Source organism: Natrix helvetica (genome assembly GCF_964273705.1).
Source record: "Natrix helvetica genome assembly, chromosome: 5".
NCBI lineage: Eukaryota > Metazoa > Chordata > Lepidosauria > Squamata > Natricidae > Natrix > Natrix helvetica.
This window is the reverse complement of record NC_138551.1, coordinates 6,877,751-6,901,639: the sequence shown is the minus strand read 5'-3', so window position 1 is coordinate 6,901,639 and position 23,889 is coordinate 6,877,751. Positions and strand designations below refer to the sequence as shown.

Here is a 23,889-nt window from a genome sequence, read left to right as displayed (position 1 = left end):
TCAGGATCTGGCCTTCTAAAGAGCAGTCAGGGATGATCTCCTCTAGGACTGACCGGTTTGATTGTCTTGTAGTCCAAGGAACTGAGGAGTCTTTTCCCCTTTGTGGCGAGTTGATTGTCTCTTTTGCATAGTCTGTAGATGTTGTTAATGTCTATGTGTCTATTCATGTCTGATTTGTCAGAGTGCCAAGCTTCTAGAAATTCCCTGGCATTTTTTGACTTGGCCTGGTCTAGGAGAAGAAGTGCAAGATCAAAAGATGTGGAAAGACGTGGCTTACAGAATCGCCAGGAGTCAGATATGACTCAATGGATAACATCATCACATCTTCATCAATAAGCCTTTCAATGGCTTGAGTGCCACAGTCTCACTGTTGCCATGAACAGATCACTTCCTAATTAAAGATGTCTTACACTGATGAACAAACCTTCCTTCCTGCCTTTTTAAAGAATTACTAGCCTGCTGGATTGGGCAGGATTTCAAGAAGCTTTGCAAAGTTTTACCCTTAATTCTGCTAGAGATATTCTGTCAGTGCTCTGTGGAACTCCCCAGTGTAGTAAATATAATCCTTTCTTAGTATCTTCTCCAGGCAAAATTAGCTCCACGAAATAGAGGACAATAGGCGCTTATATGACAAGGGTGGCAATTAGAGAAGGCAAATAGAGGAGACTCATTGTGAAATGGAGGACTTGACCCAAGCTATTTTAAGGCCTAGGCTGTGGCAATACATGTGGCCTCTCTATGTCCTTGGTGCTCTCTGAGTTTGGTTGTTTTCTTGTAGATGTTTCATTACCCAACTAGGCAACATTAACAGTGGCGGTGCTCCCTGTTTATATCATTAGTCCAGTTTGCCAGTTTGGCTGTTCTTGTTGTTTTGTTTTCTGTGTGATTGTTTTTCTGGTGGTAATACCTGCTTATGTGGGTATTAGTTGCTGTTTTTTGTTTCCTTATTAGCTTTTTAATTGTCTCTTTTGAATAGTGTATAAATGTAGTTTACGTGTATGTGCCTGTTGATGGCTGATTTGTCTGAGTGCCAAGGGTTCAGGAATTCCCTAGCATTTTTGGTTTTAGCTTGGTCTATGATGGTCATAGTTTCCCAGTTGAAACTGTGGTTGAGTCTGTCCAATTCTTGTGAGATTAAGGACTTATCAACATATCTTCTGCCTGCTAGTTGGTGTTCATGGATGCACTCTGCTAATCTTCTGCGTGCTGTCCCACATAGTAGTTGTTACAATACTTAAACTTTATGTTGAAGATGACTCCTTTTTCCCCCCCTTGCGCTGTTGGTTGAGTCCATATATTTTGTGGTTGATTCCATGTTTCCTTTGGTTTATTCCATCTTTATTACCCTGGCAAGTTAACATCTAGAACAGCAATGGCTAACCTTTTACGTCACCGTGTGCCGACCTGCATGCCGGAAATGGCACGCAAAACCATCCCCCCGGATGTGCGGCCTTGCTGGCCTTTGTGCGCTCGGGAGTGCCCAAACCAGGAACAGCAGTATTCCAGTGTGCATATGTGCACTGGCACCCAAGCTCCCAGTTTCCTGCGTGGGTGTGCACCTAATGAAAAGCTGACCATTGCACATGCACGTGATGTAAAGCAGGAGGTTTGAGTGCTGGCACAAGCATGCATGTCAGAATGCTGCTCTTCTGGGTTTCAGTGCCCCTGTGCCAGCTGACCAGCACGCTTCCCATGCGGGATGGTTCTGCATACCGCTTCTGGCATGCATGCCATACATTTGCCCACACAGCTCTAGAAGATATTTCCCAAATTCATTTGGATTCCTTCCACGTCAAGATGGTACTGAAGTTATGTCTGACAATAATGGTTTTAATTACTAGTTCTGCAAACTCAATGTGTAGTCCTCAATGGAACTGCATACATGGAGGGAAGTATGCAGTGGAGTACCTCAAGGCTCTGTTTTAGGCCCAGTACTCTTCAACATCTTCATCAATGATTTGGATGAGGGAATAAACGGGGAACTCCTGAAATTTGCAGATGACACCAAGCTGGCAGGAATAGCCAACACTCCAGAAGATAGGCTTAAGATACAGAAGGATCTTGACAAACCTGAACATTGGGCACTATCTAATAAAATGAAATTCAATGGTGAAAAGAGTAAGGTTCTACATCTAGGCAACAAAAATGGAATGCACAGATACAGTATAGGTGGTACCTTGCTCAGTAGTAGTAACTGTGAAAGGGATCTTGGAGTCCTAGTGGACAACCATTTAAATATGAGCCAGCAATGTGCAGCAGCTGCCAAAAAAGCCAACACAGTTCTAGGCTGCATCAACAGAGGGATGGAATCAAGATCACATTAAAAGTTAGTAACACTTTATAACGCCTTGGTAAGGCCACACTTGGAATACTGCATTCAGTTCTGGTCGCCATGATGTAAAAAAGATGTGGAGACTCTAGAAAGAGTGCAGAGAAGAGCAACAAAGATGATTAGGGGACTGGAGACTAAAACATATGAAGAACGGTTGCAGGAACTGGGTATGTTTAGCTTAAGAGAAAGAAGGACTAGGGGAGACATGATAGCATTGTTCCAATATCTCAGAGGTTGCCACAAAGAAGAGGGAGTCAGGCTGTTCTCCAAGGCACCTGAGGGTAGAACAAGAAGCAATGGGTGGAAACTAATCAAGGAGAGAAGCAACTTAGAACTGAGGAGAAATTTCCTGACAGTTAGAACAATTAATCAGTGGAACAGAAGTTGCCACCAGAAGTTGTGAATGCCCCAACACTGGAAGTCTTTAAGAAGATGTTGGATAGCCATTTGTCTGAAACGGTATAGGGTTTCCTGCCTAGGCAGGGGGTTGGACTAGATCCCTTCCAACTCTACTATTGTATTATTATTGTATTAAATTCAACTAAAGGCATACCCAACGTTGTTGTAATATCACTTTGGACCAATTTTAGTTTGTGATGCCTAAAAGAATGTCTTTTTCTGCGTGACCCAATCAATTATTAAGAATATCAGGTCCATCTCTGGAGTCCATTATTTGATTAGGTGCTACAAGTGGTTCTTGACTTACAACCATACATTTAATGACCATTCAAAGTTATAATAACATTGAAAAAAGTGACCTATGACCATTTTTCACACAACCGTGCAGCATCCCCATGGCCACATGATTAAAATTCAGATGCTCAGCAACCGGCATGTATGTCAACTCATGAAATTGCCATAGTGAGGAAAGGGGAGTGGGAAAGCGCATTCCACGCATGCCTTTCGCTAGAGTCGGATCTCACATTACTACAGCAGGCTTGTGAAGGATGCACCTAATTGGAGAATGTGATTTATGACACAGAACTGAGGGGAAGGAAGGAACAGGGGTAAAGTTCAGGCATAATTCAAATGGGGTTTGGATCTGACTGCAATAGGGTATTGCCGAAATGGTGCTCCTACTAAATGACTGGTTTTCTTTTGAAACATGGCTCTGTGCTCATAATTCAATTAGGGCATCTTTTGGAAACCTGACAATGCATTTATGATGGTTGCATTGTCCCGGGGTCACGTGATCACTTTTATGATCTCTTGAGAAGCAATATCAATAGGAAGCTAGATTCACCATGTTACTAACTGAACACCTGTGGTGATTCACTTAACAACTGTGGCAAGCCAGGTTGTAAGGTGGAACAAAACTCACTTAAGAAGTTTCCTGCTTAAGAATACAAATGATGGGCTCAGTTGCAGTCATAAGTCGAGGACTCCCTGTAATTTGGAACCAAGCTTCTTAGATATTGCTTCAGAATTGCCTGCTGCAGTTGAAAGAATCTCGAATACATAAAATTGCGATGGCCCTTCGGCAACGAGCAGAGATAGCTAAAGAATCAGACAAGGAGGAGGTGGAGGAAGCGCCTGGGCCAGCTTCGGAGACTTTGGAAGGCTCTGATAAGGAAACAGCATCAGAGACAGAGGCAGAGCTTGTGCCTTCCATCCTCTCCCAGGTGGGGAGGCAGCTGTCTTTGGGGCCTGAGCTGAGTGAGAGGGAGGAAGAGATGGGGCCCATCCTAGATGCATGTATGTGTAGAGAGGAAAAGAGAGGAGAGCAAAGGAAAGCAATAAGCTGGATCTCAGGGAGAGGCAGACACAGACGATAGTCAGCCCTTCTCTGACTGCGAAATAATATATAGAAAATAAGGAGGGGTTTGGGAGTGGCCGGTTGTCACAGACAACCATTTGTTTCTAATACACAGCAAGCAATTCAGATTTCTTGGATAAACTTGGGACTTGATTTACACCTATAGGTAGTCCTCCACTTATGACCTCAATTGAGCCTCTAATCTCTGTAGTTAAGTGAGATATTTGTTCAGTGAGTTTTGCCCCATTTTACAACCTTTCTTACCACAGTTGTTAAGGAAATCACCGCATTGGATAAATTAGTAACCCAGTTATTCAGTGAAACTGGCTTCCCCGTTGACTTGGCTTTTGAGAAGATTGCCAAAGGAGATCAGATGTGACCTTGGGACACAGCAATGGTCATAACTATGAACCAGTTGCCAAGCATCTGAATTCTGATCACGTGACCATGGGGGGGGGAAGATGCTGCAAAGGTCCTAAGTGTGAAAAATGGTCATAAATCACATTTTCCAGTGCCATTGAAACTTTGAATGGACACTAAATGAACTATTGTAAGTCAAGGACTACCTGTATCTCAATATGGAGCTTATCTATGACCTCCCAAGGGACAACCTAAGTTTGTCCAAAGGTATAATTACCTTTACAGGAAATGAGGTGCAGGTTAAGCTGCCTGTGATGATTAGCTATAAATAAATAATTCCTTAGCTATCAAGCCTAATCTAGGTGTTCAGGTGATCATCACTACACACAAGATAATACTTTGAAGAGTCAGCAGGGCAATTACCACCCACTCTTTTCCAATGCCTAATCAAGATAAACTTATTGGCGATCCATAATGAATGATCACTAAGGCCCAAATGACCCCCTCTGCTCTTGAGTCATAATGACCTAGCCTATATAATGTTCAGCAAAATATGTCCAGTCACACCGGACCTCAAGGTAAGACCAAAGGGGGGCACAGAGAGGTGAAAAATAACATTGAACAAGTGCCAATGGGGTGGAGAAGGAATCTCCTTTGGCAATCTGACTAGCATTTGCTCATAGTATGTCATTCAGAGACGGTGGGAAGAGGCGAAAGCAATAACTCCAACTTTTGTGTCTTCTACTCCCCCATCCTTCAGTTTGTGGGAGGGACTATATATTCCAAGTAGCTTATCTTGTACATCAGGATTATACTGTCCAACAGGGAAGCAACGTGCTCCTCTATTCTCAAACAGACTAGAGACAAACATGTACTTGCTCCTCTCATAATTAGGCCTTCTTCTAAGGCAGTGCCCCCCCGACCCGCCAACTGTTTTGGTCATCAGAGACTGGTTCCGTGGAGAGAGATTTTTCCGTGGACCAGAAGGGTATGGTGGTTTTGCATGCTTCCTTCATCCCGCGGATGGGACTTTGCTTACCGGTTCATGGACTGGGGGTTGGGGACACTTGTTCTAAGGGTTCTCAGAATTGTGCAAGCACCATTCTTTGAAGGATGTCTGTCTGTCTGCCACCCTGCCTGCCTGCCTGTCTGGTTGGCTGCCTGTCTGTCTGGTTGGCTGGCCCGCTGGCCTGTCTGTCTGTCTGTCAGGCAGGCAGGCTTTACAATGCTTTACTGGCCGGTTTCATTTTTCAAGGGAACACAGCATGCAGTGTTTGCCTGCAAGGACTTGTCTATGCAAATCTGGCCACAAGAGAGCTTGAAACTGAGTTTTCTTCCCCAGTAAACCCTAATTAGAATATCTATGGCAGATGCAGTTCAGTCTTGGAGATACTTTTCTGTGCATCCCCTTTAACTTGCTAACAGCTGGGTTACCTAACAAAATGCACCATACATTTATGTCACATCCGTGCATGCACAAATGCAAGGACTGCTGAATTCTCGTTCATTTTACCCGTCTCAAAGTGTTTAGTTCAAAGGAATTAATTGTTAGAAAATGAACTGGGAACTTACTTGGTTGTATAAATCACATTGATTCTCTGCTTGCTTTATGGATAGCAACACATCTGTTGGAAGGAAGAAAGGAAGGAGAAGGGGGAAAGGCCACTTCTGGCATCTGCCAAATACAGCATATAAGCATATATACCAGTAAGGGTATGGCTAGCTGATGAGAGCTAAATAGCTTGAAATAGATCTATACTAGTCTCCCTTTATTTATTTATCAGCACAAATACAACACACACACACATATAATATCACTCCTGCTGTCAAGCAAAACCAAGCATGAAATAGTGATTGTCATACCATGTGCATGAATCACACAAGTGGCAAGAAAATAGGGGCAGTCAGGCATAATACAGGTTATGTAGACAGTAAACACAAGGTCAATCAAAATGGACTCAAATGTCTATATACCAATGCACAGAGTATGAGGAATAAACAGGGAGAATTAGAAATTCAAGTAAAAGAGGGCAGATATGATATTATTGCCATTACAGAAACTTGGTGGGATGAAACTGACAAATGGAACATACAGCTAGAAGGATTTAAATTATTTAAAAGAAATAGACCAAATAAAAGAGGAGGTGGAGTTGCACTATATATAAGAAATAACTACGTCTCTACAGAAATAGAGCACAACAATAATGAGAACTATCTTGAATGCATTTGGGTCAATATTAAAGGTTGTGGGGGAAATGACATTGCCATAGGTCTATACTACAGGCCACCCAACCAAGCAGAGGAAGAAGATGAACTTTTTGCTAGTCAGCTAACTAAGGTATGTAGGAAGCACACCACAATAGTAATGGGAGATTTTAACTACCCTGACATCAACTGGGAAACAAACTCTGCACCAAGTGGAAGATCCAACAGGTTCCTAACAAACCTAGCAGACAACTTTGTTTTCCAAAAAGTAGAGAAGGAAACCAGGGGATCAGCCATACTGAACTTAATTCTCACTAACAGAGAGGAAATGATAGAAGGTGTTGAAGCCATAGGAACCCTGGGGGCAAGTGACCATGCAATATTGGAATTCAACATTATCCAAACACAAGTAGTAGAACAAAGTCAAACTAGAGTCTTGGACTTTAAGAAAGCTAATTTCAATAAACTTAGAGAGAGCTTGGGAAAAATTCCATGGATGAGAATCCTCGAGGGGAAAACAACTCAAGAAGCTTGGGAAATTTTGAAAAATGAGATTAGAAAAGCCCAGTCTAACACAATACCAATGAAGAAGAAAAACAACAGCTCCCAAAAGAAACCAGCATGGCTGCATAAACAACTATCTGACAAACTGAAAGACAAAAAAAGTAAGTATAAAAAGTGGAAGGAGGGGGACATAACTAAGGCAGAATATCAGCAAATAGCCCGAGCCTGTAAAGATGAAGTGAGGAAAGCTAAGGCTCACAATGAAGAAAGGCTTGCCACAAAAGTAAAAATTAACAAAAAAAAGCTTCTTCCAACATGTTAAAAACAAGAAAAAAGTTAAGGAAACAATTGGTCCATTGCTAGGAGAAAGTGGCAAGAAGGTGACAAGCAACAGGGAGAAAGCAGAACTATTTAACTCATGTTTTGCATCTGTCTTTACACAAAGGGATAAAACAGCCCAACCTATCAAAAGCAGCACCACAAAATTAGGAACACAAATTGAAATAGGGAAGAAAATGGTAAGTGAGCACCTGTCTACCCTGGACGAGTTCAAATCACCAGGACCGGATGGATTACACCCCAGAGTTCTGAAGGAACTAGCAGACGAGATCTCAGAACCACTGAATTATATCTTTCAGAGATCCTGGAACACCGGGGAACTACCAGAGGACTGGAAAAGAGCTGATGTGGTTCCCATCTTCAAAAAAGGGAAAAAATTAGATCCAGGAAACTACAGACCTATCAGCCTAACCTCAATACCAGGAAAGATTCTGGAAAAAATAATCAAGCAACGAATTTGCGAACACCTAGAAGCAAACAAAGTAATAGCCAAAAGCCAACATGGATTTGTCAAAAACAGATCATGCCAGACTAATCTTATTGCATTCTTTGATAATGTGACAAAATTAGTGGACCAGAGGAATGCCGTTGATATAGTTTACTTGGACTTCAGTAAGGCTTTTGATAAGGTAGACCATAACCTACTACTAGATAAAGTAGAAGAATGTGGGTTAGACAGCATCACCACCAGATGGATTCGTAACTGGCTGACCAACCGCACTCAACGTGTAGTTCTCAATGGAACTGCATCTACGTGGAGGGAAGTATGCAGTGGAGTACCCCAAGGCTCTGTTTTAGGCCCAGTACTCTTCAACATCTTCATCAATGATTTGGATGAGGGAATAAATGGGGAACTCATCAAATTTGCAGATGATACCAAGCTGGCAGGAATAGCCAACACTCCAGAAGATAGGCTTAAGATACAGAAGGATCTTGACAAACTTGAACATTGGGCACTATCTAATAAAATGAAATTCAATGGCGAAAAGAGTAAGGTTCTACATTTAGGCAACAAAAATGGAATGCACAGGTACAGTATAGGTGATACCTTGCTCAGTAGTAGTAACTGTGAAAGGGATCTTGGAGTCCTAGTGGACAACCATTTAAATATGAGCCAGCAGTGTGCAGCAGCTGCCAAAAAAGCCAACACAGTTCTAGGCTGCATCAACAGAGGGATAGAATCAAGATCACGTGAAGTGTTAATACCACTTTATAATGCTTTGGTAAGGCCACACTTGGAATACGGCATTCAGTTCTGGTCGCCACGATGTAAAAAAGATGTGGAGACTCTAGAAAGAGTGCAGAGAAGAGCAACAAAGATGATTAGGGGACTGGAGACTAAAACATATGAAGAACGGTTGCAGGAACTGGGTATGTTTAGCTTAAGAGAAAGAAGGACTAGGGGAGACATGATAGCATTGTTCCAATATCTCAGAGGTTGCCACAAAGAAGAGGGAGTCAAACTATTCTCCAAAGCACCTGAGGGTAGAACAAGAAGCAATGGGTGGAAACTAATCAAGGAGAGAAGCAACTTAGAATTGAGGAGAAATTTCCTGACAGTGAGAACAATTAATCAGTGGAACAGCTTGCCTCCAGAAGTTGTGAATGCCCCAACACTGGAAGTCTTTAAGAAGATGTTGGATAGCTATTTGTCTGAAACGGTATAGGGTTTCCTGCCTAGGCAGGGGGTTGGACTAGAAGACCTCCAAGGTCCCTTCCAACTCTACTATTGTATTGTATTGTATTGAATTAATATTCTAATTCCAATAGTGCAAATATAGCATATGGTGCAATATAGACCAGGCATTATTATCCCATGAATTAAAAATCAAATGTAGTTACTACTCTCATTACAATTCCTCTGGCATAAAATCTCTACTTTTAGCAGTCACAAAAACTCTTTTCTGGAAGTTGAAACCACCAAAGGCAGCCTACGCAAAAATGATTCAACTTTCTGAATCTCAAACAACCATCCTTACTTACACTGTGGTAGTAAGAAGAACTGACCTCAAAAAGCTTTTATATATATATATGAGAACAAAGACATAAAGGAATAAAGAAACAAAAAATTAATTTAAAAAAGGGGGAAAATATGATTTTTGTCTTTCCCCTCCTTTCTATTGAATCATTGTTCTTAAACATTTCCCAAAGTTCTTTATCTCATTTTTAATTCCCAAATCCTCTAATCACACACATACATACTAGGAATCTACAAACCCAGAAAATAGATCAGTAATCTTGCTAAATGTGTTTCTCTTTTTTCCTGTTGTAAGTATACATTCACATGGTTGTTATTCTTCTTTACATTTGTCATTCTTATACATTTGTTATTTCATTTAATAGGTCATAATATATAATTTGGGTTTCTTTATTTACCATCCCTTCCACCTGTTATAACACCACCTTATTTTCCCTTTCTCTTCTCCACCCCTCTCACCTCTACTTCCTTCCTTCCTCCTCCCCTTTCCCTTCCTTCTTCCCTTACCTCTCCCCTACTCCTACTCTTCCTCTTCCCCTCCCTACCCTCTCTCCTTCTCTCTCTCTCCCTTCCACCCTCCTCACCTCTTTCTTCTTTCCCCTGTCTTCCTTTCATTCTCTCCTCCTCTCTCCCTTTTCTCCCTCCCTCCCTTCTCTACTTTCTTCCTTCCTTCTCTCCTTTCCCTTCCTTCTTCCCTTACCTCTCCCCTACTCCTACTCTTCCTCTTCCCCTCCCTACCCTCTCTCCTTCTCTTTCTCTCCCTTCCATCCTCCTCTCCTTACCTCTTTCTTCTTTCCCTCCTCTTCCTCTCCTCCTTTCTTTTTCTGTTGTTATAGGTGTCTCTTGCAAATCTCAGTTTATGTTTCCTTGGGATGGTATTTCTGCAAACCCAAATATAGTTTAATATCATTCATTATTCCCTTACCTTCGCCAATCTATCTTAACTTTGTTTCCTCACCTTTATATCCGCTCTTGAATATATACTTGTATATTTAGTACTTTCTTTTCTGTCCCCCACCCCTTCTCATCTAATAGTGCATCATTGGGGTTCTGTATCTTCTCCTTACTTTCTTGTCTAGATTCCTTTCTTCAGCCAATCATAAAATCTTCCCCATGTCTTGAAGTACACCGATTCCTCTTTAACCTTCATTTTCAATGTTAACCTGTTCATCTCTGCACAGTCTAATATTTTTTTTAATCTCTTCATCTGTTGGTAACTTGCTAAATGTGTTCTGTAAACACAACCCATGAGTAGATATTTTAGATCAGGGGTGTCAAACTCAAGGCCTGTGGGTTGGATCCAGCCTGCAGGATGCTTAGATCTGGCCCACAAGGCCAGCCTGGAAATATCAAAGGACTGGCCTGCGGTGCTTCTGGCCAAAACGGGGTGCAGGGGGGTTACGCGTACTTCCCTGGGACCCATTTTCCACCTCCACAGCCTCCTGCCGCACTCTGCTCAATGAAAATGGGCCATGATGGGGCACATGAGGGCCCCCTGTGGCCCGTTTTTGGCCAGCAGGGTGCCACAGGAGGTGTTCATCTCGCCCCCACCAGACCGCGAAGGAGAACTACAATGCTGATCCGGGCCTCGAAGAAATCCAGTTTGACACCCCTGTTTTAATAATAATAATAATAATAATAATAATAATAATAATAATAATAATAATAATAATAATAATAATAATAATAATAATAATAATAATAATAATAATAATAATAATAATAATAATAATTTATTAAATTTCTAGACTGCTCCCCTCTCCCCAGAGGGACTCGGGGCGGTGTACAGGAATAAATTTAAAACATACAATCATACACATAGGTAAACATCACATTAAACAACCCCTGTACAATTTATAAAGATTAAAAAACAGACCTTAAAACCAATCTTAAAAATTTAAAAATAGAACTGAGGTGGGATAGGTGGAATTAGGCCAAGCCGGCTAGCTGGAATAGGTGGGTTTTAAGTTTCTGACAGAAGGAGCGGAGATCCGTAGTCACTCTAATGTCGGGGGGAAGGTCATTCCAGAGGGTCGGGCCCATCACAGAGAAGGCCCTTCCCCTAGGCGTCGCCCGCTGGCACAGCCTAGTGGACGGCACCCGGAGGAGTCCCTCTCTGTGTGAGCGAATCGGCTGGAGGGATGTATGGGGCAGGATACGTTTTAGATCATATATAAACTGGACCTGTGGGTTTTATCTGCCTTCTATACTAGACCTACCTTCCATTTCCTTCAATTATGTGAGCAATGCATGCTTGAATTAACCAAAGTGCGTGTGGGCGGTGTGGTAAACATTAAATTGTTTGAACCTTAATGGTTTTAATACTAGGCAGCTGACCTTGCAGGCTTGCTTATTAGTCTAACGATGTGAGTGATTTTGTACTTTCGTTTAAAAGGGAGTCGTGGGCTGGCTGAAAGAACTGGAAAGGTTTGTGAGGCCGGAGAGAGAAAGCTGACAAGTCCTGACAAAGAAAAAGAAGCCAAGGGAGAATGTCTGTAACAGAGCTCTTGTCGGTCGCCATTCTTCTGAGTCTTTTGATGCTCTACCTCCTAAGACAATTCTGGTTTCGCAGTCATTATCCTTCGGGATGGCTTCCTTTGCCTGCCACTGGAAGCTTATGGCAAGCTGGCATCAGGCTTTATCAAGAGACTCTCTCTAAGGTAACCCTTCTGAATTAATTGCTAAATTAAATCTGTTGCATTTGGCGAGTTAAAAGGATTTGGGGAGAGAACCATGAATCGTTTTCCATTGAAAAGTAATGTTGGTTAAAATGAGCTGGGCCATGTTTGGGCATATTGATGTAAACCCTGGGAAGGAATGCCGTCAAGACTTCTTGGAGTGCAATCTTCAAAGAAGAAAGAGAGACGGGCAGAGATGCCATCAAACCTGATCTCAGAATTGTTCTTTCAGTTGTACTGGAAAAGCCAGATGTAGGCGTAGAGTAAATGAGCTACAGTTTAGAGCAGGGGTGTCAAACTCAATTTCTCCTGCACTCCCCAGAAGCAAAAAGGGGCACAAGAGGGGGTGCGTCCCCCTGTGGCCTGTTTTGGGCCTAGTAGGCCTCCCTGCACCCCCCAGGGAGCAAAAATGGGCTGCGGGGGATTCCTGGAAGGGTTGATGTTGGGGGGGGCAGAGTGGGTGTGGCCAGGGTGGGCATGGGTAGCTCAAAGTCACTTGTGTGGGGGCGCCTGTGGTGGCCTGAGTGCTTTCCAAGAGAAAATGAGCTCCTGAGTTCCGTTTTCAGCTGTGATGGCCTCCTGCAACCCTCTGCCATTGAAAATGAAGCTCAAGAGGGCCACCTGTGGCTCTCCAGAGCACCATTTTCACTGGCAGAGGCACTGTGGGCTAGTCCTTTTCTGTTTCCAGGGCGCCCTCGTGGGCCAGATCTAAGGACCCCATGGGTCGGATCCAGGGATGGTATACATTTACTTTCCCTACCGGTTCACTTTGCTCACACCTGCCACCTCCATGCATTTGCTTTTGGCGAAAAAAGGGCCTAAATGGGATGCCATAGAGCCGGGCGCAGGTGGGCGGAGCCACCCACAATTTCCGCTATTGGTTCAGGCAATCTGGTCCGAACCGGTAGAATACCACCTCTGATCGAATCCGGCCTCAAGGCCTTGAGTTTGACACCCCTAGTTTAGAGCCTCTTAGAGGGGTCTCTCAAATTCAATACAATACAATACAATAGTAGAGTTGGAAGGGACCTTGGAGATCTTCTAGTCCAACCCCCTGCCTAGGCAGGAAACCCTATACCGTTTCAGACAAATGGCTATCCAACATCTTCTTAAAGGCTTCCAGTGTTGGGGCATTCACAACTTCTGGAGGCAACTTCTGTTCCACTGATTCATTGTTCTCACTGTCAGGAAATTTCTCCTCAGTTCTAAGTTGCTTCTCTCCTTGATTAGTTTCCACCCATTGCTTCTTGTTCTACCCTCGGGTGCCTTGGAGAATAGTTTGGCTCCCTCTTCTTTGTGGCAACCCCTGAGATATTGGAACACTGCTATTCAGATCTGCTACAGCTTTATTCTAATTTTATATATGGATGTCTTCAGAAAGGAAGGCCTCTTGTTTCACTCATTTGACCCTCCTCAATTACAATATCCATTTACACCTTCTGTTTAAGGAAGGGTTTTCTCCACCCACTCATAGAATTCTTAGGGATTTTGATGGCATTCTTGTCAAGATCCGTTCTTACCCAGGTTTATTTTCTGTTGGCATCTTGCAAAAAAAAAAACCCATCAACTCAACCTCTACAGCTTCTCAGAGCTTAGGAACTCACCACGTCTAAATTTGGTGTTGTCAATGAGAATCTTTGAGCAGATATTTACTGATCCTGCTTCTCTACTATTAAGGAGGCAGGGAGGATGGTACTGGGGCAAGGACAATGAGGAGAAGATATGGCTCTGACATAAATTAACTTCTTCCTACTGAGAATTTCCATCGCAAAACGATGGAGTTGTAAAGCCTGATGTTATGTGGCCGCATCGCTTAGTGACAACAATCCTTAACAATCCTTGCTATTGTTAAGCAAAGATCATTGGGTCATGAAATGAGGACCTCATATGACCCCTTTGCTTCTGTTAAGCAAAGATTGTGGCTCATTAAGTGAAGATGTTGCATGACCATAACTTATGACTTCCTGATGGCATCCCATAAGCAAAGTCAACGAGGAAGCCAGCAGGAATTTGCAAGTCCTAGGCCAGTGGTGGGGAAACCTTTTTTTTTATGGTGTGCCACAATTGTGTGCATGTGTACTATTGCGTGCCTACATGTGCCCACACCAATTCAATCCTCCCCGCGCATGTGTCCCCACCCCTCCCCAGGCTCCGGAGCCTTTCCTGAAGTCTGGGGAGGGTGAAAAACAGCCCCAATAGGCCAACCGGAGGTTCAGGAACAAACTTCCATTTGGCTCATTTGCCCTGTTTTTTGCCCTGCACAGCCTCTGGAGGCTTTCCTGAAGCCTGGGGAGGGTGAAAACGGACTCCCACAGCCCTCTAGATGGCCAAAAATAAGCGCCAGTGGTGGGTTTCTGCTGGTTCGCACTGGCTTGGGAGAACCGGATGGTGAAAGTTAGCGATCCGTTGAGAGGAGATTCGACCGGTGAACCCGGAAGTAACTTCTGGAACGCCTGCCCCGGCTCTGTCGCTCGCTCACTCACCCCCGCCCGTCCCGAAGCCGCTCCATCGCTCGTTCCCGCCACCCATCCGCACTATCCTAGCCCAATTCGGTGTCAAGTCCCATACCTGGGAGTGGAGGTGGTGAATGGAAAAGCATGGAGAGATCCAGCGGCACAATCCACCAGACAGCAGCGGCAAGCTCAGGACTTTTCTCCGGGATTCCTCTCTGTCTTGCCTCCTCCGATCTCCCAAGGTTCTTCCCCCAGCGTGCGATAGCTTTCTACTGGATTCCCCTCTGTCTTGCCTCCTCCAATCTCCCAAGGTTCTTTTCCCAATGTGTGATAGCTTCCTACTGGATCCCCCTCTGTCCTGTCTTCTCGATCTCCCTAATTTCGGCCCTTAATCCTCCAGTTGTCTATTTTGGGGAGGTTTTCCCCTCTCTTCCACCCCCCCTTCATAGGAGTCCCAAATTTTTTTGCCACATGGCTTGGGGGGGTCATGTGATTGAGTGTGCATGAGTGATGTCAAGTTGGCCATACCCACCCGGTCACATGACTGCCAAGCCACGCCCACAAAATAGGCCACACCGACAGAATAGGTTCTAAAAAAATTTGAAACCCACCACTGACTGGCACCCACATGCATGCCGGAGCAGATGGCTGGCGTGCCAGCAAATATGGCTCCCTTTGCCACCTGTGGCACGCATGCCATAGATTCGCCCTCACTGTCCTAGGTGAATCCCAAGCAGGCCAAGAGGACGCAAGAGTGCTATGGAGTAAGAATGGGGCAGAAGGAGATACTGCAGCAAATGCACGTGGGCATTGGAAGAGGTGATGTGTAAGGTATTATTATCTTTACAGGAAGATCCCTGGGAACATGTACTCTGTAGCAAGGCTCCTCAGGAGAAAAACTGGTGAGAACGACGGGAAAATCAGGAGATTCAGGCAGCTTAAAGGAGTATAAAGACCTATTGCAAGCTTAAGCTCTCTACAAGAATCTGACCAACTGGTCATTAAGGGAAATGAGTGGGAGATACTAGTAATAGCAATACCACTTAGACTTCTGTACCACTTCATGGTGCTTTTACAGCCCTCTCTAAGTGGCTTACAGCATCAGCGTATTGCCCCCAACAATCTGGGTCCTCATTTTACTGATCTTGGAAGGGTGGATGGTTGAGTCAACCATGAGCCTGGTGGGATTTGAACTGCCCAATTGCTGTTAGCCAGCAATCAGCAGCAGTTGCCGAACCCGATTGTGATTGCAAAACGAGGACAACGTGTATTGCACAATTATAATATTTGTGCAGCCATGATGTCTTTAATTGCTATGGCTATCTTGGACAAACACAGCCTTGTTTTCACACCAACGCTGTAACAGAGGCCTAGTTGCAAAAGATGGGCACAGCCAAGGTTAGCCTTTGAGTTTCAAGGTAGAATCGAAATTGGAGTCTTGCTCCTAATCTAGTCTGACATTCTAGTGCTAGCTCATTTCCATGTGGGATGCTCCAGATTCCCACTAGATGGCAGCCAAGAGATACATAAAACTCTCTTGGTCCTCCTCCAGACGTTTGTGGCTCAGATGTTATATTAGGTGTTAAATGAAAACATTTTATGTCATCTGGGATAGAGAAGGTTTTTTGATTGACAGACATTTGGAAGAGTCTGGGTGTTCTGACCGAGGCTTCCCCAGCAGCACGAAGCTGAGTCCTCGTCCCGATAAACCCCTTTTATTTAACTGACAGTGAATTCCTCTCCAGCAAAGTCTTTCCTCTCCCACCGTCTTTCAAGGTAGCTCACAATTACCCACCTTTATTAGGCTTGGAGAGTGGCCAGGCCCATATCTTTCAGATGCTGCAATACTTGGCAAGAATGCAGGAATGAACTAATTGTCTCCTGCAACCTCCACTCCCCTTTAGCTCCTCTTTTAATCTGGGAGGGGCCATTCATCGTCCACCTGTGGCCTTACTCCCAAGTCGACCCTTGTTCCTTAGCTGTTCCCTTCGTCTGGCAACTCTGCGCATGAGCATTTCAGGAACAGGCTCCAGCTGTTCTTCTGCCCCACTGAGGTCTGACTCCGAAGGCAGCTGATAGCTGTCAGACGGCCCTGGCCCCATCTCTGCCTCCCACGCAGAGCCCTCATCAGAACCTTCCCCAGGCTCCAGGACTGGCCCGTGTTCCTCCCCAACCTCCTCACTGTCTGAATTTGCTGGCGGGTCACAACATTGGGAGCAGAGGACAAATATTTTATTAGGTATACTCAGTGGTGGGTTTCAAATTTTTTTAGAACCTCTTCTGTAGGTGTGGCCTGCTTTGTGGGAGTGGCTTGCCGGCCCTGTGACCAGGTGGGACTGGCTTGCCAGCCATGTGACTGAGTGGGAGTGGCTTGTCATGTGACTGGGTGGGCGTGGCCAACTTCTAAAATATGGTGAAATTCACTTAACAACACTCTTGCTTAGCAACCAAAAATGTTGACTCAGAACCTCTGGCATTTGAAGCACGCAAGTCTTAAAGCTGTCAAGTTGCAAGACCCTTGCACCCCTAACCCTTTAGAAAAAACCCCCAGGGGTGTTCAAACTTGACAGCTTTAAGACTTGTGGACTTCAACTCCCAGAATTCCTCCTCCAGTCATATTGGCTCAGGAACTCTGGCACTGAAGTGTGCAAGTCTTAAAACTGTCAAGTTGCAAGACCCTTGCACCCCTAACCCTTTAGAAAAAAAACCTCAGGGGTGTTCAAACTTGAAAGCTTTAAGACTTTAAGGTTTAGATAGGACTCTTAGAGGCAGGCAGGGTGATTGGTGAGCCAGCCAATCAGTGAGTGATGGGCGGGGCAAGCGTGGTGCAGACAGGTGCGGGGAGGGAGCTATAGAAGAAGTTAGAACTGGCAGGAACCCAGCCCTGGACTGGTCCCACCCCCATCTATTCTCTGCCACGCAAGTCCCAGTGGATCTGCAGGAAATAGGGATTTTGCATTAACCTTCCCCTGCCACGCCCACCAAGCCACGCCCATAGAACCAGTAGTAAAAAATTTTGAATCTCACCACTGGAGCAAACGCCACTTCCTACTGAGGTTACAGATTAACAGACCTTCTTGTAGGTCATCTGGTCCAACCCTCTGCCCAAGCAAGAGATCCTGCCTACACCATTTCAGTCCAGGCCACTGGACTTTCTGGTTTTTCTTTGAAGACCTTTTGCTTCTCCTCCAAGAAGGTTCCTCTCATATCACTTCAGATAAGAGCATAGAAGCCACTGCATCACAAGAAGTCTTACTGGTTGTCATTTCGGGGGAATGATTTGACATTCTTAGCGAAAAAAATATTTTTTTTCCATCTTCTCCCTCTAATATCCAGCCACCTGGCTCCTTATGATAAATTTATTAATACCTCTATTAAATTTATCTCTGGCAACCTATGGCTGCCCTGGCATTTCCCAAGCTATTGCTAAAACCTCAATCAGAGGACGAGAATATTCTGTTTATCTGAGCACTTTTCCCAAGACTGACTTATATATCATTGAAGCCGCCATCGTATTAAGCTTAGTAGATAAAACAAATAATACAACAGCGAGCCCAGATTTTTATCTCTCTGTGTTTGCAACATCTCATTGCACAATATGCTCTAGATAATGCTGTGTCATAATATTAAATCTACTCATGTCTTCCCAAAGGTGCTTTTCCAAGAGGGAACTTGACTTTTGTTTGTTTTTCCTTGAAGAGGTTTCGCTTCTCATTCAAGAAGCTTCTTTAGCTTCTTCAGTACTGTGTTTCCCTGAAAATAAGACAGGGTCTTATTTTCTTTTGATCCTCGAAATAAGAGCTTGGGCTTATTTTCGGGGAGGTCTTATTATTTTTGAGGTGCAGGAGGCGACAAACGTGGTCAACTCATGGCTGCTGCTGTGTTGCAATATTTTCAGAGAGGGCTTATTTTTGAGGGAGGGCTTATTTTAGCGCATGCACTCAAAAGCCTGATTGGTCTTATTATCTGGGGAAAACAGGGTACTAGGACTGATGGTGTTACCTATTTTTGGTAATGAAATGTCTGCAAAAAAATAGCCAAGCTCAGAGAGCATCAAGGATCCTGCATTTCAACCCTGAGCTACAAATATTCTCCTTCACTAGTATTGGGAATACTTTAATTTGGTTCCTTCCAAAGTCAGGGGATGGTAAATCTTACTGTTGGCTAAGATGTTATGCTGCTGTGAATGGGAACTCGGTCTCGAGTCGTTCCAAGCGCTAAGTTTGTCAAGTTGAGAAATAAAAGCAGGTTGTTGAAAGATAGCGTGGAAGAAATGGAAGGACTGGAGATTAAAACATATGAAGAACGGTTGCAGGAACTGGGGATGTCTAGTTTAATAGAAAGAAGGACTAGGGGAGACGTGATAGCAGTCTTCCAATATCTCTGGGGTTGCCACAAAGAAGAGGGAGTCAAACTATTCTCCAAGGCACTTGAGGGTAGAACAATACACCCATAGAGGCACAGGCCTTTATGGAAAAAAACAAAACACACCTAGAAAAAACAGAAGATCCTATAACAGACATACAGGACACGGGAGGGGCCGGAGCTCTGTCGGCGGGGGGAGATGGGGCAATACCAAGAAAGCTCAGATCACAAAAATGAATAAGAAAATCTTTTTGACATAAACTGATCGAAAGTACCAATGGAATTAATATGCTGACTATACACTACTATGTATTAATGATTTTTACTTAGATGTACACTATGAGTATGGAGGGAGGGGGCGCCTACCACACCTTGCAACTGCCAAAATTTGTATACCTTTTCCATTACCTTTTCCCTTGTAAATTTTAAAAAAACCAATAAAACTTGTTTATAAAAAAAAAAAAGAAGAAGCAATGGGTAGAAACTAATCAAGAAGAGAAGCAACTTAGAACTGAGGAGAAATTTCCTGACAGTTAGAACAATGAATCAGTGGAACAGAAGTTGCCTCCAGAAGTTGTGAATGCCCCAACACTGGAAGTCTTTAAGAAGATGTTGGATAGCCATCTGTCTGAAAGTGTATAGGGTTTCCTGCCTAGGCAGGGGGTTGGACTAGAAGACCTCCAAGGTCCCTTCCAACTCTGCTATTGTATTGTATTAAATATCCATCTGGTTCAGTTTCAAGCCGGGAGAAAGGCACTGGAGACAAAATGGAGGCTGGAGGCTGATTGAAACAAGGGCCCATTTATTGATGAACAGAACAACATTTTTGTGGTTCTGGTGCAGTTGACAAAATGGAGTTGAGAGTGGGGAGGGTTTTTTTTAAAACTGTTTTTTATCTTTTTGTGACATAATTAAAATACTTTTGTAAACAGAGTGTTGTCCAGATTTCCCCGTTTAACATTTTCACATATACATAATTCATTTTACATTATATTTCTGTTTCCAATTTTAGCTGTATTTCTTTTCTTCTCATATTTTCCAACTTTTGGTTTTTATTATATTCATAAACAGTGTCACTTTTTCTTCCCTTTTAAGGTAAACCAAATTTTTCCTTCCTTTCCATCCATTCTCTTTAAGTAACATGTATCTTCAAATTTAATTTTTTATGTCGTAAATGTTTAACATAATTAATTTGCACTTTTAAAAGTATTAGTATAGTTTACTCACATCTTAATTAGATACAGACTATTGCCATGATTAATATATTTCATTTCATTTTATCTATAAGTAACATGTGTCTTCAAATTCAATTTTGTATGTCATAAACATTTAACATAATTGATTTCCACATTTAAAAGCATTAGTATAATTCAGTCACATCTTAATTAGGTACATACTATTGCCATGATTAATATATTTCATTTCATTTTACTGATTTCCTGTTCCTGGATTTTTTCCTCTTTTTCTTCTTTTTATATGTCTTAGATCTTTTTCTCTGAATTTTTTAAAATCACTTTTCGATAGTTTGTTTGGATGGCTCTCCCAACAATTTCCCTTCTCCACTTCATATTGTTTCTCTCTTTATTTTTGGCTAGTTTCTTTTTTGGATACCATTTTCCTTTTTTTCCTCTCTGCTCTTTCTGTGCCTCTATAAATCTCAACAGCATTGTCCAACTGAGTTTTATTTTCCATGTCATTTTCTACTTTTTCAACATTCTTGTTTCTCATTGTGCTCCTTGTCTGTTCCTCTCCTCTCCTAGAGTGAGGAGTTTTTATACCTTGTCTTGGGCTTTGCACTTGAACTTCCTGTTCTTGTGTAAGAACATGTATTCTACTGGCTGTTGTCAGACTCCCATGGGGCCATGCAGGGATTATGTAGGGGTCATAGCTGGCTCCATAGGCAAAGTACAAATCCTAGCTGTTTGTCTGAGCTAAGTTTGGTTAAAGTTTCTGAGGGTGATGTAATGAAGGGACTTGTGTTCTGAAAGGATTGTTGGGCAGTTCCTATTGTGGCTTAATGGCCTTGTCCTGTGTTGGACCTTGAGTGAGGGCTAATCCTATCACTCTGCTTTTGTTCAGACCTTGCTGCAGGGAGTTTCAAAATATCCTGTCTGGAATGGATGTCTGTCTGCAGTATTTGCTTTGTCTCTGAATAGAGCTATCTAGTTTCCAATAATCTCTTAAATGCTGACATCTGCTGTGGGCTATTAAGGATAGTGGGGGCTGCTTCCTGCCTCCAAGAGCACGTTTCTCCATTTCTCCTTCAAGGAAATATGATATTCTGCCTTTTTAGAAATGTTCCTCAGAATATTTCATCCTTCTAGGAGGGGTGGCTGGCTTCCCATATAGGAAAACTGTGCCATATTTTGCCATGGGACTCAAGCCAGTCAATGCTTCTGTTGCACTAGATCAGTGTTTCTCAAACTTGGCGACTTTAAGTCCTGTGGACTTCAACTCCCAGAATCCCCCAGCCAGCATAGTCCACAGGACTTAAAGTCGCCAAGTTTGAGAAACACTGCACTAGATCATAGCTTTCTATGATCAATACTGTGGGGACAGCTTAGCTTAAAGAAGGGAATATTAAAAGGAGATCGGAGTGCAATCTTTACATACTTGAAGGGCTAGCATAGGGTTGAAGGTGTGGATTTATAACCAATAGCTCCTAGGGCTGGAGAAGAGGAAGCTGGTGAGTCTTTCATGCTCCAATTTGTTCCTTCTTCTCTTCACCATCTGAATGTTATATCAACCTGAATGTTAGAACCGGAAATGTTCTGTTTGTGCACCTGAGCATTTGTGTGAGTCATCTGGGCAACCATCAGTGGTGGGATTCAAATAATTTAACAACAGGCTCTCTGCCCTAATAACCGACTAGGTGGGCATGGTCAGGGGGTGTGGCAGGCAGCACTTGGACTCTGCACTCCCCCTGGGAGCAAAAACGGGCCACAAGAGAGGGTGCGCCCACTATGCCCTGTTGTGGGCCTACTAGGCCTCCCTGCACCCCCAGGGAGCAAAAATGGGCCATGGAGGGGACTCCTGGAAGGGGAAGGGCAGGAAGGGGCAGGGCCAGCCAGATGTCAATGCCTAAGGCGTTTCCATGACTACTATCAACTTGAGAAGGGAGGGGGGAGGGAAATGCCATTCATACTTTTGGCCAGAGTAAAAGTCTCATATTTCTGTAACTGGGATGTGAATGCGCATGTCCAGAACCCTGCCATAACGTCCTGTTGGAGAATGTGATTGATGACCTCAGCCAGAGGGGAGGGGGCACAGGGGTAAAGGTCAGACGCCATTAAGTGTGATTTAGTTTCAGCTACACAGAAGTCCGTGCCAAGATGTTAGTCCTAATAAATGAATGGTTTTTTTTTTAACCTTGTCTCGGGGCTCGTAAATTAATTAGGGCAACTCTTGGAAACTTCACACCAGCAATTTAACAACCGCTTTTCCCAAACCAGCTGAATCCCACCACCGGCAACAATCAATGAACTTCTGAATATTAATGCAGATCCGTAGACTTCAACTCCTGGAATTCCCTAGCTAATGATGGCTGGCGGAAGAATTCTGGGACTTGAAGTCCACACATCTTAAATGTGCTGACATTGTAAAATACTGGTATAGAGAAAGGCAAAGCCTAGCATTTATATCTTGCCTGGAGCAGAGTGAACGTGTGGATGGATTCCAGGGAAGAAAGGCATAAAATTAACTTTGTTTACCTCTCGGGCTGCTCTTTGTCTAAGAGGGAACACAAAAATAAATCCTTAATGCTATCTATAATTCTATTGCCTCCTTGTGCCTAATAGGTCATGAGGTGCCTCTGAGTTTGTACCACTATTAGTGAAACAGGGGCATGAACAAACTATTATGTGGGAGAAGGAAGATGAATGATGGGCTTTCTTGAAACTGCCTTCAAGAACTTGTCGCAGTAATTAAAATATTTGGTACTTATATGATAGCTATCGGTAGGTTGAAAAAGAGTCAACTAAGTATATTAATCTGCTGAATTTGCTATATGGAATGAACATGGGAAAACCTTTCTTGCCTTGTTGAGAGTCTGGAAGAGTGCAGAGAAGAGCAACAGAAATGATTACGGGACTGGAGGCTGAATCATATGAAGAATGGTTGCAGGAACTAAGTTATGTCTAGTTTAAGGAAAAGAAGGACTAGGAGAGACATGATAGCAGTCTTCCAATATCTCAGGGGCTGCCACAAAGAAGAGGGAGTCAACCTATTCTCCAAACCCCTGAAGGCAGGACAAGAAGCAACGGATGGAAATAATAAAGGAAAGAACCAACCTAGAATTAAGGAGACATTTTCTGACAGTGAGTGTCTGTCAGTGAGTGGAATGGCTTCCTTGAAAAGTTATGGGTGCTCTAACACTGCAGGATTTTAAAAAGAGACTGGATAGCTATTTGCCTGAAATGGCACAGGGCTTCCTGCTTGAGCAGGGGGTTGGACTAGAAGATCTCAAAGGTCCCTTCCAACTCTGTTATTCTGTTACATCCTGCAATCGTGTTTATTTGTTCTCTAAAACTTAAACTAGGAAATAATGTTTTCATACCTTTATAACTTTTTTTTTGCTATGGACAGAGAGGAAGGGATGAGGAAGACTGAAAGTTTCCCAGCAGGAGAAGCTGAAAATTTTTACTTGCATAAAACCCCCCACATCCAAGAATAAAAATTTCTTTTTATCTTGATCCAAACAGCAGATGAAAGATCAAAATGGCACTTCTAAGACCTCCATGACTCCTTTCAATGACAATGGTAAGTGTTTATAAAATATGGAAGTATTTGTGCTGGACTTCTCTTTGGAAACATTAGATCAGTGTTTCCCAACCTTGGCATTTGGAGATGTGAGGACTTCCACTCCCAGAATTCCACAGCCATCGTAAAGCTGCCTTGGACATTTTGGGAGTTGAAGTCCA

The 23,889-nt window shown here is 43.3% G+C and overlaps 1 protein-coding gene across 3 annotated transcripts in view; it reads left to right on the top strand.

Moving 5' to 3' along the window:
• The first annotated feature begins 11,873 nt into the window (after positions 1–11,873).
• Positions 11,874–23,889, top strand: part of LOC309393652 (cytochrome P450 2J2-like) — a 31,529-nt gene continuing 19,513 nt past the window's right edge. Inside the window, exons 1-2 of one of the 3 annotated variants that reach the window (XM_081956103.1) lie at positions 11,874–12,134; positions 23,674–23,728. In XM_081956103.1, the coding sequence (XP_081812229.1) occupies positions 11,964–12,134; positions 23,674–23,728 (226 nt within the window). In that variant the 5' untranslated portion in view covers positions 11,874–11,963. Of the gene's footprint in view, positions 12,135–23,670; positions 23,729–23,889 lie in introns of all 3 variants that reach the window. The other 2 variants (XM_081956102.1, XM_081956104.1) reach the window with 2 other exon arrangements.